This window comes from Aedes aegypti, chromosome 3 (assembly GCF_002204515.2).
Source record: "Aedes aegypti strain LVP_AGWG chromosome 3, AaegL5.0 Primary Assembly, whole genome shotgun sequence".
Classification (NCBI taxonomy): domain Eukaryota; kingdom Metazoa; phylum Arthropoda; class Insecta; order Diptera; family Culicidae; genus Aedes; species Aedes aegypti.
Window position 1 is genome coordinate 124,912,117 of NC_035109.1, and position 17,229 is coordinate 124,929,345.

Here is a 17,229-nt window from a genome sequence, read left to right on the forward strand (position 1 = left end):
AAAAACTCGTCGAGGTTGGTAAGGTCAAGGTGGGATGGTCGGTCTACCCGCTGAAACTGGATTCTCGGGAGACAAATTCAGTGGAGAGATGCGTCAGATGCATGGATTTTTGGCTACCGGGCAATAAACTGCAAAGGCCCAGAAAGGTTCGAACACTGCAGGAAATGTGGTGATAAAGGTCACGTTGGCAGGGACTGTCTTAAGACACCTAGGTGCATGCTATGTAAAGCGGAGGATGGTAACGCCCATACGACGGTTGGCTTCAAATGCCCCAAATATCAGAGGGCAAAGGCAGGGCAGAAATGATGATGAAGATGACGGACGTGAACCTCAATCATTGTGACGCCGCACAACAACTGATGTGGCAATCTACAACGGAAACAAAGTGCGACATTGGGATTATTGCAGAACCGTATCGGGTTCCTCCCGATAACGGCAATTGGGTAGCAGACAAAGCATACGATGGTTTCATGATCGTTAAAATTAACGGAATCTTCGTGTGCAGCTGTTACGCCCCCCGAGATGGACGCTGGAGCAGTACACCCAGATGTTGGATGTGTTAACCGACCAGTTGATCGGTCGAACGCCGGTTATCATCGGAGAAGACTTCAGCGAAGTTGTAGCGAAGCTCGACGTAAGGCTGTGCAACGACGGTCTCGCTAGTACATTTCGCAAAGACGGTAAGGAATCCATCATCGACGTGACCTTTTGCAGCCCGTCGTTGATCACCACTATGAACTGGAGAGCTAGCGAAGAATACACCCACAGTGACCATCAAGCGGTTATCTACTGGGTTGACCAGAGAAGTTGTGCAGTATGGCAGAGGAGGATTGGAGAACGTATGTGGAAGCCGAAGCATTTCGACATGGATCTTTTCGTCGAAGCACTCCGAGCAGTTAGTGACGCTCCAAACATGGATGCAGGAGAGCTGACGGCAGTGATGCATTTGAACACGTTCAGTTCACGTTCCAGTTCATTTTTTGGAACGGAGCAATCAAGTAGGCTTGCTCATTGTTCAGTTCAAAAATTTGAACTCTAATGAGCAAAAATTTGAACGCAGAATGTTCTGACAGATTTCACTGTATCTTAGCGTGCCAAAATTGTTTATGAGGTGAACAAAGCAAGACATAATATATTTATTTATGTTTGATTTGTTTTAATTATTGATTCAAGACATATTTTCCAAGTGAATACCTAAATCTATGCTTTAATTACCATTGTAATGCATTGCGATCTGAACGGGCCGTTCGAGAGCAGCGACAGGCTCCGGCTCGCGAGTTCACTGTCTACTGCGTTCTCGTGCAAAATTTGAACTTGCTCCGTTCAGTTTTGGCTCGCGTTCAGTTCAAAATGCATCACTGGCTGACGGAAGCGTTGACGAGAGCATGTGACGCAGCTATGTCAAGAAAATTGGAGCCAAGGAATCAACGGCGTCCTGCATACTGGTGGAACGACAGACACAGCACCCTTCGTGTAGCCTGCTTAAGAGCCAGAAGACGCGTTCAGAGAGCTAGATCCACGGCCAGCATGGAAGAGCGTAAAGTGACCTATCGACTGGCCATGGCCGCGTTCCAACGGGAGATAGCGACAAGTAAAACGAACTGCTACAAAGAGTTGTACCGGGAAGCTGACACAAATCCCTGGGGCAACGCCTATCGAGTAGTGATGGCGAAGATCAAGGGCCCAGTTATCACAGCTGAAGTGTGCCCCGACAAACTGAAGGCGATAGTGGACGGTCTTTTTCCAACACATGCTCCCACCGCGTGGCCGCCCACACCATACGCTGACGTAGATGAAGAAAATGCCGGTATCCAAGTGTCTAATGCCGAGCTGATAACGGTTGCGAGAGGACTGAAGCTGAACAAAGCTCCCGGACCAGATGGTATTCTTTAAGTAGCGCTAAGGGCAGCAAACTTGGCGTTCCCAGACATATTCAGGACAGTGTGCAGAAGTGTCTAGCATAAGGCTGCTTCCCAGACAGATGAAAGGTGCAGAAGCTGATGTTACTACCAATACCGAGAAAACCGCTAGGAGACCCTGCTTCGTATAGATATTGGTCTATAGCTTGCTGGATACTCTTGGTCAACTTCTGGAGAAGGTCATCCTCGACAGCCTGACGATCTACAGGCTAGAACGCATTGTCGAAAAGGCAGCTCGGATTCCGTAAAAAGACTTAGACGGCAGTGGTGGAAAAGTACGCATCACGAAACAACTCACGAGTGTATACCAATGCATAACAAACATCATAGACTCGCGAACTGGTCAGGTGTGAGTAAGTCCGCATCCGTCTGCTCGGGAGAACATGTCAAAAGAAGTAGCCACAAGCTCGAGAACATTTACTTGCGAGTAACCGAGCAAAGTGTGATTTATCATGGTTTTGACACACAAATTACTTCTGTAACCAGGGCAGGCAATCGTCACCGTCAAATGGAAAAAGTCATCGACGAAACTAAAAAAAGAATCGTCATCGTCATTCAAGCAGCGTTGGATGACGATTTGCTGCAGTGGTCCGCCACAAAGGCTCGGCGTCATGACGAACAAATAAGCCTTCTTCGTTATGGTCGAATCTTTGTTCGGGTGTTCTGAGCCAACTAAAAATATGAACCGTGGCGTCGATAGATTATGAGCCTTTTTTGAAAAAATAAAATATAAACAAAACGTGTCCGGGATTGAACGAACGGTCTCTGAATCGTCAACGTCACGCGTTTACCAACAGAGCTATTGATGAAGCTTGAGGAGTACGGGTTGAATTGCCAATACAAGCAATTCTGGGGTGGCATTCGTCGTTTTGTGCATAGCAAGCGAAAATACAATAAACGCCTCCTTCGTTTGAGAAAGGGGAGCGAACGGAATGAAGACAAAGTTGTTCGTTGACGATTTTGGATTGACGTTCGCCGTGCATTCTTTCGTCGATGACGAGACGACGACCTGCCAGAGTTATTATACTGGATGACGATGTCTTTTTTATTTCGTCATCGCACTGTGACGAATCTGACGATTGTCTGCCCTGTTTATAACCATCAAATAAACGGTGCGTTTGGTTTTGTTTTTGTTCCAGTTCAGCAGAAATGTTCGCCACTTTCCATCACTGTTCGATGGTGGATGCTGTTCTGGCAGTCATCGCGTACGAGAAGAAAGCGTCCTAGCAGAAGAGGAGAGGAAGTGGTAACAATAGACGTGAAGAACGCGTTCAACCCCAGACAACCAAAATGTACGCATAACGAAATCATTTGGAGGCTTTGTATGTGCAAAATTTCACTTATAAGATGTCACGAAAAGGCCTTCTACGTACAAAAGTGGAGGCGATATACGTGCATATATTATGTGATGAATAATACCATACAATGCGAGTGTATAAATTTTCTTCCGAACTAATCTGTGACCTTATGTGACTTAACTTATGATAACAAATGTTGATTTTACAGCTGCTACGGATTGATTCGATTTACTTTGTACGAGTGTACGGGATGAAACAAAATGTACAAATGAACTCAGAAAAAAGGATTTTATGCGAGGAAACTCATCAATCTGATGATTTTATCCACCGTGTTCTGCGGGTTTGATGTAATTTGTGTGAATAAACGAGTTATTACGTGAACTTTCATGCGACTTCTGGTTGTCTGGGACAGTACCAGCCGCAGCCCTACACAGAATGCGGGTTCCCGAATATCTGTGTAAAGTTCTGCAAAGTTACTTTCAGAACCGAGTACTGGTTTACGACACAAACCAGGGACGGATGTCAATTGAAGTCACGGCGGGAGTTCCACAGCGATCCATACTTGATCCAACACTGTGGGACATGATGTACGATGAAGTGCTAACCTTGTCGCTGCCGAATGGAGTCAAGATCGTCGGGTTCGCAGTTGACGTCGTTCTTGCGATAACTTGCGAGACTGCGGAGGAGGTGGAGATGCTGACGGCGGAATCGCTAGACACCACGAACCGTGGATGACTGGAGTCAAGCTTTAGTTGGCTCATCATAAAACGAAGGTGGTGCTAGTCAGCAGCTGCAAGGCGGTTCAGCAGTTGGCGATCAACGTCAGAGGACACGCAATCCCATCGAATCGCTCTCAAAAGCACCTTGGAGGAATGGTCGACGACAGGCTAAACTTCAACATCCATGAAGGCTATGCCTGCGAAAAGGCAGCGAAAGCTACTAACAGTTTAGTTAGGATCATGCCTAACATTGGAGGACCAAGACGCAGTACGAGGCGTCTTCTGGCAACCGTATCATTGTCCATACTGAGGTACGGAGTCCCGGCCTAGGCTGCAGCGCTGACAACCAAACGCAATTGAGATAAACTGGCAGGTACGTTCCAGCTCATGGCTATACGGGTGGCGAGTGCCTACCGCACAATATCGTCGGAGGCAGTATGCGTTATCACCGGAATGATCCCCATCTGCATCACTCTGGCTGAGGACATCGAATGCTACCAGCAAAGGGACACTAGGAATGTGAGGAATACCATTAGGTTGGACACAATGGCCAGGTGGCAGCAGAAGTGAAATAACTTGGAGAAAGGAAGGTGGACCCATAGGCTCATTCCTAACGTGTCCACCACCGGGGTCTAGCTGAGTAATTCACGAAACAGCACCAGCAAATGGTCGTCGGGACACCTGTGAACCGGAATCGCAGGACCGACCTCGGCATCTGCCCGGATAGCATCGGTTCGAGAGGTCTTCCGCCACCGGGGAAATCTTCGTCGGAGTAGGATAAATCCACCGACGGGGACTACTCTGAGTAGTACGTAGCGTATCACCGGCTTGAGTCGTCGGAGCGCCAGTGAACCGGAAGCCATCCTCCAAACAGAATCGCTGGACCGACTTCGGCACTCCACCGGCCAGTATCGAACCATGAAGAAGCGCGTAGCCGGTGCAGGCTAGCTCCACCGTCGGGAACTAGGACAAGTAGCATCGATCGTCACAAACCAGTTTTGGGTCGTCGGGGCGCCAGTGAACCGGAAGTCATCCTCCAACTGAAATCGCTGGACCGACCTCGGCATCCAACTGGTCAACCAGGAGAGCTCGAACAGCAGCAGCGGAGAAAGAGTCGTCGTGGAGCAACGAAATGCACATGAGCGTCCAGAAGAAGTTCAACAGGGCTCTGACGCGAAGCCAGCCCAAGGGAAGTATGCGTCATAGCACAGAAAGCTGTCCAAAGCCCCGGCGAGATCTTCAACCACCAAATGTCGTAGTGAGCAGCGTTTTTGAGGACACTAGGCTCTAACAGCAAACTAGCAGAACTGCTAGAGGCTGAAATTAACAAAGTGCATGAGCACAGCCCTCCCCCAATGAAGTTGGCTGATTTAGTTAGGGGATCGAGGCACAGGAGCAGTAGGGACAGTTTTTTAGTGGTTAGCTTTTAAACATTTTCTGGATGTATTGATGCTAGAATCCCATATGAAATTGATGCTTGAACCATTGGAAGAAAAAATGAAAAAATCTGTAAAAAATGGTTTGAAATTACTGAAGAATATCTAAATTATTGCATGAATAATTTTGATAAATTAGAAAGAAGAACAGCAGTAGAAAAGGCTCTAGGAGATATCCTTGCAAGACTCAACTCAATGCGGGGTTTTCTGGAGGCATTGTTTCCTAGATAACAAATGTTTTCTGGAGGCAATGTTTCCTAGATAACAAATGTGGTGAAATCAATTGCATGCTTTTAATTCTTGACACCCTTGGTGGTGTATGGAATCAACGGTATAGATCTTCATCCTGGGTTACTGCCTAAACCAAAGGTCAATTTATATAATCCTGAATCCTGAATCAGCTGAACAAGAATAATATACTGGAAACGAGAGCCTACAGTTGGCACAAGGGAAGCAATTCTTTCTGACTGCCCTTATTTGTGCAAGTGTAACACAAACTCATCGGAAGTTGATTTTCATCGAAATCCGCCCATTTCAACAAATTGAAGCAAACATACAGGAACCCCCCGGTGATGACGACATGAGAAAACAATCAAGAGAAGCGAACGTTTATGGAAACTCAGCACGACAACGAAACCAACATGCAATGAGAGCAATGAGAAAAGCGAACGATCATCGTCTGCGTTTGTGCGTGTGTGCGCGATTGTATTCCAGTGTCTGTGTTCGTGTGAATGGGATGAGCCAAAAACCAACCAAGGATTGATGTTCTTTCTCGTCGAATGATCAAACTCATAAAGAAAACGCATGAACGAATCCAAATGGCATTAGATGTAATCACTGTTTGCTTCATTTATTACTATAGTTTCACATGTAAAACGTGTTAATGAATTACAACAACATGTTTTCCCTTTTGTGTTAATATGTCTATCTGCAAAAGAAAATGTTACTTGCTTTCTGTTTCGACCAGAGTACCGGAACGGTCCTGCATTTATTTCTAGCTGTCTGCCTGTCCAAATCATTCTGTGTTGTTTTTTTTTTCGTGGAGTGTACACCGACATAATGTGTTGGGTTTCATGAATTTATTGTAACTGGTTGACACTCTGGACATTCGTAAGGATTAATTCTTTCTTCCATCGCATAATTCTTTTTACATATAAATAAGACGTGTATATATGGATGTAGAGAAAATAAAAAATATAATAAATTAAAAACAATGCTTACAGCTATAGCACGAAGAAAGTGCACGTTTGGTTCGATCGAACAGGTTTCTGAGACCGAACGACCCCCGAGATGCCGCACGCATCCCGTAGGGCCTTCTATCATTTCTGTCATATTTCCAGGACGCGTCTTAACCAAATAAAAATACGATAAAATAACGAATCCTAGCAGCAAAACAATATCAATATCAAATTGTGATTTTGCAAATAACAAAACCCTGCAGCTGTCCCTTCTATTTCCTTTCCAAACCGACAAACCACCACGCAGACATCTCCGATCCGCTGGCTCAATCTCTGCCCTTCGTTTTTCTACAATCGATTTTTAAATTGACATGCATTGGTGAAATTTTGATTTCTTGTGTTTTTGTTTGTTTGTTCAACGGTTTGTGTGGTTATTGTCTAACATTGTGTGCTGATCCGATCAGATATTCTATTCTCATCAGCACAGAAATGTGACTACAAAATATTCGTGTGGACAGGACCGTCTTGACGAATGAAAAACGCCTTGCTAGCTTCCACGGTGAATATGTGATTTGCGTGTTTGCGTAGGTGTGTTTGTGTTTTTGTTTAAGGGAGGGGTAAAGTGTTTTACGTTGACTCTTTGTCTATTTTTGTCACAACAGTTTTTTTTTAACAAATGAAAAGCAGTCTCTAGGTTTGAACATTTTACTTCTAACACAATCTTTCTTACCATGTGTTCTTTATTTTTTTTTCTTTTAGCATCATGTGTTTTCACTTTTGTTTTATTTCGTTTATTATATTTTTTCCTATATGCTTGTTTTAATGGGTGATTACGAAGCTACAGCGCAAGCTGTCTTTTATTATTCTTCTGTAATTACTTTCGGTGACTTTGCATTTGTTAATTCGTTATTTGCACTAATATATAGAGAGGTTAATCAACATATGCGTGTACAAGAGTTGGATTCTGCTTTGAGGACAGTGAAGAGTCTCTCTCGAACAGCCTTCGTGTTGCTCCGCAGGCCTTCTTCGGGATGAAGAACGGAGGATGAGAGAGACTCCGCCAAAAGTATAAATGTTTGTATGAGGGTATTTTTCTGTAAATCTGGCAACACTTTCAGAGCACAAATGCACCTTCCGGTGCCATTTACAAATATTTACGAACCGTCCTCGTCAGAGTTAGATTGCATTCTTTAACTTTTGCTACTCTCTTTTCGTTTATAAATATATATCTTCTTAACAACGGGCCCCACTTTATATTGGAGGCTCCCTCCTTAAAGCTAAGAATTTATGTTACTCCTTCATATGGGTGCAACCCGCTCTTCCTACACTCTTACCGTTTCTATCCACAAAACGTGAATTACGGTGACGCTAATAAATTCTCTTCTCATTGTAAATGGTTTATATGTTGCTTTTTTACTTTATTTCATAATAATCTTCCGTTTTGCTGTAGAATCCATCATTAGTTTTCTTCTTAAAAGTAGCATCTCTCTAAAATTTGATTATACTTTCTTCATTTCTGCAATTTCGGTTTACAGTTACAATTACATTTATATATAATATTACTTATCAATTATGCACTAAATTCTATCTCAGCCCTTGTAGCAATGCGATTCTACCGCGATCACACGCACACACGTTCTTCCCAGGTCACGCTCCCGCTTTCACACTCAGCCACACTCACATCGTTTCCGCATTTCCATGTCACTAGACTTTCTCACAGTTCACGCAGCGCCCCTGTCGTCGTGAGGGAGGGGAGTGGCCACTATTTTTTTCGTTTTTTATTTCTTGGTTTGCTTCCATTTAGACAAATGCCCAGCATTCGAGAGTTTTGATGACAAAGTCCTCCTGTGGTGCCAGTGGTTCGTTCGAGTAGGTGCTACAGTATTGCGATCGGCCCTGGTTCAGGTCACCGTCCAGCCACAGGCCGAACTTTCCGCTGTAAGATGAAGAAAACGATAATCATTAGTTTGGTGACTTATATTTTGATGGTAGAAGAATAATATATGTTGTTTTGTTTTGTTTTTTTTTTTTTATTTATTTAGGGATTTTCTGCCGTAGGCAGGTTCATTCTCGGTCCGGTAAACAGAACTAGACAGATGGGCTCGTCTGGAAAACAGCTAGGATCTGTACAGAGTTGGCAATTGCCAGAGTTTATCATAGAGGCAATTTAAAGATAAAAGCAACAAAATCGAAATCACACGACAACATATGAGGGGTTTATGGACTATCACACATGGTTTCAAATTCAGAACGAATAGGAAACGAAGATTCAAAAAACAGCTGAACCTTAATCTTAAAATATAATCCAGCTTCTTTTACGAAGGATATTAACGATGATCAAAATTTCAGAGACAATTTGAAATATGTATTTTCAACAATAACTTCACTCATTTAAACAGAAACTTCTATCTGTTGTTTTTAATCCATTTCATTTGATGTTCTTTCATTCTCAGGAGTCAAGAATTTTAAATATCGTTTACTTAACCTAAATATTTAATGCATTAATCATGGCAATAGATTTTTGCCTGACAAGGGAAGGTCACGATGGTGTTACACGGGGTTTTCAACCGGACCATTTTTGTTAGATTCTACATGTCAAAATATGAAAAACCCCAAAGCCTTTCGGGTGATGGACCAGAGGTGTAGCCAGGAGGGGCTCTGAAAGGGGCAATTTTGTACGTATATTATATTATTAAGCTAATTGGCAATTTGACAAAAATATTTTTTTTTAGTATCTATTGTGATGGCAGAGAACAGAATTGACATTAATGTATGTTTAAAATGTATTTTCCATGCCATTGGCGTAACTAACATGGACTATGGACACCAAAACAAATTTGGTTTTATTAGAATAGTATACAAATACTTAACCCATCCCGATTGCGCCTATGGCATGGAAAATACATTTCAAACATACATCAATGTCAATTCTATTCTCTGCCATCACAATAGATACTAAAAAAATATTTTTGTCAAATTTCCAATTAGCTTAATAATATAATATACGTACAAAATTGTCCCTTTCAGAGCCCCTCCTGGCTACACCACTGGTCCATCACCCGAAAGGCTTTGGGGTTTTTCTTATTTCGGCATGTAGAATCTAACAAAAATGGTCCGGTTGAAAACCCCGTGTAACACCATCGTGACCTTCCCTTGTGAGATTATAAATTATTTTATTTGACATTTGTTCCAATTCTTATTAATGTATTCGAATCCTCTGAGCAGAATCTCAATAGGGAAACTTAAAAGTAGATGGAGTACCGTGTACCTTTTAATTCCGGAATTAAAAGGTACACGAAACTCTAACTACTTTTATATTTTTCTATTTGTTCCAATGTTTCAACATTGGATATTCTATGTAACTCATTGGTACTATACCAGGGAGGAAGCTTCAGAATCATTTTCAAAATTTTATTTTGAATCCTATGCAGAGTTTTCTTGCTGGAATTACAACAACTAGTCCATATTGGTACAGCACACAACATGGCTGGCCTTGTTCTTAAGACAAAGTTTTGATTTTCTATTAATAAGGGGATGAAGACATTTTACATATTTGTTCCATTTGGCTTAAATGCCTTCGATGTGATTTTTGAGAATTAATTTCTTATCTAGCATAAGCCCTAGATACTTAACTTCATCTGACCAATTTATTGGAACCCCTCTCATCGTGACAACATGTCTACTTGAAGGTTTCAAATAAAGAGCTTTTGGTTTATGTGGGAATATTATTAGTTGAGTTTTGGAAGCATTAGGAGAAATCTTCCATTTTTGCAAGTATGAAAAAAAAATGTAGAAAAATTTTTGCAATCTACAGATGACACGCAGGCTTCGTCCTATGGTGGTGAGGTCTGTGTCATCCACAAACAAGGAATTTTGACATCCCTGAGGTAATTCAGGTAAGTCAGATATAAAAATATTGTATAATATTGGTCCCAAAATGCTTCCTTGAGGAACTCCAGCTCTTACAGCAGTGGTTCTCAACCTTTTTGCAGCTGAGACCCCCTTTAAAGTATAACAAACATCTCGCGGACCATTTAAGGGGTCTCGAAATGAAAGTTAATAAAATCCTTCCAAAGGTCTTATTATGAACCAGCAGAGACCTTTGGCAGGCACACCTAAAAGTCACGAATAGCATTGAAACTAAGCAATTCGCATAAATTGATAGGTGGTACGTTTTTAGACTGATGTATGAAAGTTGCATCTTCTCTCCCGTTTCTTAAGTCAGCGATTTGAGACTAACCCCTGATTCTCACACAAGGTTGACACATCAACTGGCTACGTCCTTGCAAAAGCTGAGGAATAGGAAGGTGTGAGTAAGTGATCACATACTTAAAAGAGATGCAAAGAACTATACAAATTCTCATAAATGTGTTCAAACAGATAATGCAATACTTCTGCTAAAAAAATCTGAAGTCCACTAAATTTACTAAGAATCTTGCCAATAATTTACTTAATATCTTTCTTAGAATCCGATAATAAACTTCTGAGAAAGAGCTTGCCAAAATCAACAGAAAATCATGTCGTTGAGAAGCTTCCAATAAAAGTTCTTGCTGGCTTGTTCAAAATATTCACAAATATTTTACCTGTTGGCTTTCATAAATAAATAAATAAAAAAGCTAGTTGTCCCGGCAAACGTTGTATTGCCAAGCAGTAGGCTGTGAGGTAGACCATGCAAAAAACGCTTACGAAATGTCATTGTTTTGCTTCCCGATTTGTGTATTTTCGCTAATGTTTTAACTCACAAACACGATGCATCTCTTGTCAATTCCAATAGTGAAAGAATGACGTGAATCGGTTGACCCGTTGTCGAGTCATTTCGTGACATACAAACACTATTCCATTTTTATTTATATCGATAGTACGATGAAGTTCTGTTCGAAATTTAAAAAAAAATCATTAGATTTTAAAAATTTCTTTGGGTATTCTCAAGCCATTCATCATAAAAAAAATCCCGAAGAATAATTGGGTATCCTCCATGCAAACTGCTTGGAATAATCCCGTTGCACCCGTTTCACTATAAATGCTTCAAAAGCCTTGCTTATCAGATCAAAAATATTTGCAGAAATTTTTTAAGGGTAGTGATCCTTAAAAATAACAGAAAAACTCACTTAAATTATGCTACAAAATTCAAAAAGATTAGTTTGATTATTCAGAAACAGGAGAATTTCAAATTCCTTCATTTCCCTAGTTCCCTAAGAAACTTTCAATAAATTTTCAGGGGGCTCGCAAGAAAGCTGGAAAAACCTGCCAATGGTTAAACCTTCACAATGACTTTGCGGACCCCCTGAGAAATCGTCACGGCCCCCTAGGAGTCCGCGGACCACCGATTGAGAAACCCTGTCTTACAGTCTTTCAGACCTGGAGTTCTGATAATTAACCTGGGTGTACGATTTGACAGATAACTTTGAATTATTCTAACAATGTATGTTGGAATTTAAAGTTTTTAATTTTACAATCAAGCTTTCATGCCAAACACTGTCGAATGCTTTTTCTATATCTGGAAGAGCCAGTACAATAGCCTTCAGATTTGTTGGAACGAATCAAATTTGTTACACGTAAAAGTTGGTTAATGGTCGAATGTCCGAATTCCGAACTGTTCATTGACATTCATCGAATGTCGAAATCCGAACTGTTCATTGGCAAACATTGAATTTTCGTTGATGTGGACCATCATTCTGTTCAAAATTACCTTTTCAAAAAGTTAACTGATGGAGGAAAGCAAGCCAGGGTCCAATTGAAAAAAAAAAAAAATAATTCAAATTTTTCGTTTCTGAATTGTGAAAAACGTTTCTTGATTTCTTTCTGCAAATCCTGCCATATAATTTTCATAGCAGGATCACGAGTGCATTGGAACTGCCTTCTCCTCACGTTTTTAACACGGATCAAGAGTTTAAGATCATCGTCTACAATCAAGGATCCAAATTTTACTTCACATTTTGGAATCGCAATGCCCCTGGCTTCAACAATGGAATTTGTTAAAGTTTCAAGAGCATTGTCAATATCAAGTTTTGTTTTTTAAAGAAATGTTAACATCAAGATTAGAGTCAATATATGTTGCATAAAGATTCCAGTCGGCTCGAAAATAATTGAAAGTGAAGCTGATAGGATTGAGAATTGCTTCATGGGATATTTGAAATGTAACAGGGACATGATCAGAATCAAAGCAGCATGAGTAATCAGTTAGCTACAAAGGTGACTAGAGTCGGTTAAGACCAAATCAATCGTACAAGGGTTTCTAGTAGAGGAAAAATAGGTAGGGTTAACAGGGTATTGAATTGAGAAATATCCTAAAGAGCACTCATCAAATAAAATTCTGCCGTTGGAATTACTTTGCGAATTATTACATGAGCGATGTTCTGCATTTGCACCGATGACAAAAAAAATTTACTGCGAGTCAATTTCCGCAAGTTTGTAATTATGCAATGCAATTATCTACATTATCCATTTCACCCTTGGCAGAAAGTTCGCATTCCGGGGAAACGTCCTTTCTTCCATTCTTGCCACGTGTAGTGACAGTTTTAAAATCCACTTTTTGGAAGGAAGTAATGAATTCGGAGATTCACCCTTCCTTTTGTTTGTAGATACAACCATGTTTAGTGAATAAACGAAAGAAGACGTGACCTTCGAGAGTTCTTTTTCCCAAGACGGTGTCCAAAAAGGATTACCACCGCTAGCTTTCGCTAACGGGCCCAACGAAAAAGGCACGGGTCCAAACAAGGATCGTAAATGGATCAATAATAAAAAGAAATTGAACTGAAAAGTACTGTTCCATTACTTTAGGTAGTTTGAAAACTTCCAAGGGCGTGTACGCACAGTACGAAGGTACGATGCGCACTGAGTTATCAGTTAATCTGTGAAAGTGTTCATAGCATACTAAGTTGGGAAGTATGCTAAATTCCAGTTAGAACGTTACACCAGAAAGGAGGAGCCTATCACTGCTCTGATAAAGTACTGAGTTGTTCTTGATAGTAATAATGAAGGCACTTTTAAAAGACAAGCTTGAAAGTCCGACACTTCTATTTGCCGGATTTATGAAAATGGCTATAAATCCGCATTGTTGTCCGTTCTTGCTTATCACTCTTAATGATGAAACCTCCACAAATACGGATTGATTATCGAACGACATGTGTAGTAAACAAATTAAGTACTTACTCTCCGGCACCGATCGCCAGGCTCTCCGGGTTGCCCTTGATGAAGTAGAGGTTCTCCCCGCTCCAGTGGAACACCTTGAAGTGGGGGTTGAACTTGTACAGCAGCGATTCACCTGTACCGTAGAAGTGGTCCGACACGTGCAGCGAGCAGGATGTGAGGGCACCAAACACCTAAAACGAAACGGACATCACATTAGATCGTTGGAAGCTCCCCGGTTGAAATATCACGCTGGACACCTACATTGTGCTCCGTATCCTCTATGACTATCAGGATTGGGCTTTCCAGTTTGTGCATCTTTCGGTACAGCGAGTTCAGCGAGAAACCGTGCAACGAAGTGCTGAACACCAGGGACCACGAGTAGCCCTCGGCACGTGCTGGCAGGTGGGCGCAGAGTTTTTCCCTGTGGATTAGAAAGGAAGTGATTAAAATACTGAAGCTGGATCTCTCTAGGAAGTCATCGAGAAAATTATCGGAAATCTTTTATCAAAGAAACAGTCATAAACTTCGTGATGAATACGCCAAAGATCTCAAGAGATAGAGTTAAATCCGTTTAATTTGTTGCATGCTCCTTTGTGAGAAAGCGACGGAATTCGGATCAATCGTGTTCGGTTCGCGTTGTGCAGGTCAGTGGCGACTCGTATTTAACCTCACTTTTTACCTGTTCCTTAACTCTAAAATGACTATTTCGACAAATTTAGATTATAAATCAAAAAGCTAATTATTGAAATCGTCCTTTCTAGCAAATTTCTACTCATTACATGCAAATTTGTTGCTGAAATTCTAGAATTTCTACTCGTTGAACAGGCAGATTTGAAATTAGGAAATCGCCACTAGTGCAGGCGTTAGATCTTTATCGTTTACCAAAACGAATCCATTCCCATATTCAAAATGCCAGTGTTTTGGAAGTGCAGAGGACTCCCGGCTTCCATGAAGTAAGTAACACGTCAACATTTCCCTCCCATCCCCAAATTGACCTGCGTTCGGACGCAGCCGGCACCGTTATTGTTTGTCATGATAAGGAGAGCAGCACATTAATAAGCACATTGCTACTGATCCTGAGTAGGTAGTGTCTGTTGGTTCCCAGTGTAAGTCAAACTGTTCTTGCAATAACGAAGTAGCAACTGCGGGCGGTCAATCATGCTCATGCTCATACTCAATACGCCAAAGATCTCAAGAGTAGAATGGCTAGATTTTTGAGAATAGTATGGCAGATTCTGACAAAAACCTTGGGTTGACTATAACAAGAGTTGTACAGATAAAACTGCCAAAGATCTCGCCAATACATCAACATCATCTGTTGGAGAAGTCTGGCAATAATATGGCAGAAAACACCAATGATCTCGTATAGATTCCTCCAAAGGTCATATTCAATTCATTCCATTGCAACATGCGTCATGTATATTGTTAAAAAGCTTGGGAGAATTCATCAATTGTGTCAAAAATATTCTGCAACGAAACACTGAAGATTTTTTTTTTATCGATCAACTAAAGGTTCAATCAGTAATTCGATAACAATATTGCAAGAAATGTGTCAAGATTCATACTAGAAATACACAAAGTATAATCCGAGCATGGCATCAGATATTTCAATAGATCTTCCCATAAATCACCTATAACATCTCAAAAAATTGAGGCATCAGAAGTTGCTTCATTATTTTATTTAGGAATTTATAATAACGATTCTTCAAAAATTTTACAAGGATTCTCGTCTCAAAACCTTTTAGCAATTTCTCCATGAAATTATACAATATTTTTTTCAATGATTACTTCTGTTTTTCATATTGAGATTCATCAAGGCACTTCGACAAGATTTTTCCAACTGGTGGGGAACGTGCCTTTGGAGCCGGCCTTCTGATACAAATTTATATAACAAATCTCTCAGAAATTTCACAAATTTTTCTTAAAGTACCTCTAGCTTTTGCAAATTCTCTAGTAATTCCCACAAGGGTTTCACTAGGAAAAACTCCAGACGTTACCAAAAATTTCAGACAAAATACTAACAGGGATTTATGACTTTATCTTCTTCTTCTTTCTGGCGTTACGTCCCATCTGGGACAAAGCCTTCTTCTCAGATTAGTGTTCTTATGAGCACTTCCACAGTTATTAACTGAGAGCTTTCTTTGCCGATTGTCCATTTTTGCATGTGTATATCGTGTGGCAGGTACGAAGATACTCTATGCCCTGGGAATCGAGAAAATTTCCATTACGAAAAGATCCTCGACCAGCGGGATTCGAACCCACGACCTTCAGCATGGTCATGCTGAATAGCTGCGCGTTTACCGCTACGGCTATCTGGGCCCCTAAATTAATGAATTTATACCAGTACTTAAATCAGGAAATTCTCCAGGCTTTTTAGCGTATGCTATTGCACTGAAAATAATTCTAAAATGCTTCAGCAATCACCTATTAAATGCTCCTGAAATAACTCTGGGGTTTCCAGTAGAAAATGTTCCAGGGATTGCCTTACTTAAAAAGTTACCTAAGATGGTACTCCTTGTTTTCTTGTGGAATTAATAAAAGAATTTTCTCATGAACTGCCTCAGGTATGGCTTGAAAAATACCTCCAAAACTTCAAGCAGAAATGTCTCCAAATATTTCACCATGGATACTTCTAGAGATTCTTAGAATTTTTTTCCAGGTATATATAGACATTTCTTTTCAAAATTCCTTACAATATTCAGTCAGGGATTGTAGTAGATTTTTTTGTAATTCTTTCATCGATCTCTAAAATAAATAATCAATCCTCAAAAGCACATTCAGGAATTCCTCAAGAAATGGTCACAATGATGCAGAGTGTAACCAGCAATTCCTCCAGAAGCTTTACCTTCAGAAATTATTCGAAAAATGTTAGAAAACCCTCCAGAAATTAGTAAAATAGTTGCTCGAGTGATTTTGCTAACTATTCTGGGAAATGTAAAGGAGGTAGATACAGAAACGATTCTATGGTCCGCATCTTGAAAGATATAAGATTCACAAAATTATTTTGAGTTCTGAGCAAAGAAAAACTACAAAAGATCTGAAATGCCGGGTTGGTAGCAACTGAGTGTCCTTAAAATAGGATAACAAAATTAAGTCTAAGATATTTTGGACATGCATCCATATATTACGATAAGTAATATGTGTATGGATTATTATTATTATTTATCTTTATTAGAGAGATTTTCAGCCAGAGGCTGGTTCATCTCTGTCTGTGTATGGAAATATATTACGATAAGTAATATATGTAGGGAAAAGTGTACAATTATGGCTATAGTGATTCCCTGTTTGGCCATATCCAAAATTTGGATAACTTTCACATTTTTACTCTTTTTTTTTAGTGTTTTATCTTCAATACCTAAAAATAAAAAACTCTTCAAAAGTAAGTTATTACATATGGAGAAATATGGAACCACTATGCCATAACTGGTACACCTACCCTATGTTATCGTGATTTACTATGAGAATTACAATACAAATAAGTTTGTTTGCCCAAAGTTTGCTTCAATACTGTTTCCGAAAATTTCGAAGTGATTTTTTACGAACTTGAG

General features: G+C 40.5%; 1 protein-coding gene across 26 annotated transcripts in view; it reads right to left on the minus strand.

Moving 5' to 3' along the window:
* Positions 1-6,191: 6,191 nt before the first annotated feature.
* The window catches only part of LOC5575778 (TLD domain-containing protein 2), a 635,746-nt gene continuing 624,708 nt past the window's right edge, over positions 6,192-17,229 (minus strand). For all 26 annotated transcript variants that reach the window (XM_021850058.1, XM_021850049.1, XM_021850048.1 and 23 more), the window contains 3 exons: positions 13,943-14,102; positions 13,703-13,872; positions 6,192-8,486 (listed from right to left, as the gene is read on the minus strand). In XM_021850058.1, the coding sequence (XP_021705750.1) occupies positions 8,351-8,486; positions 13,703-13,872; positions 13,943-14,102 (466 nt within the window). In that variant the 3' untranslated portion in view covers positions 6,192-8,350. The remainder of the gene's footprint in view (positions 8,487-13,702; positions 13,873-13,942; positions 14,103-17,229) is intronic.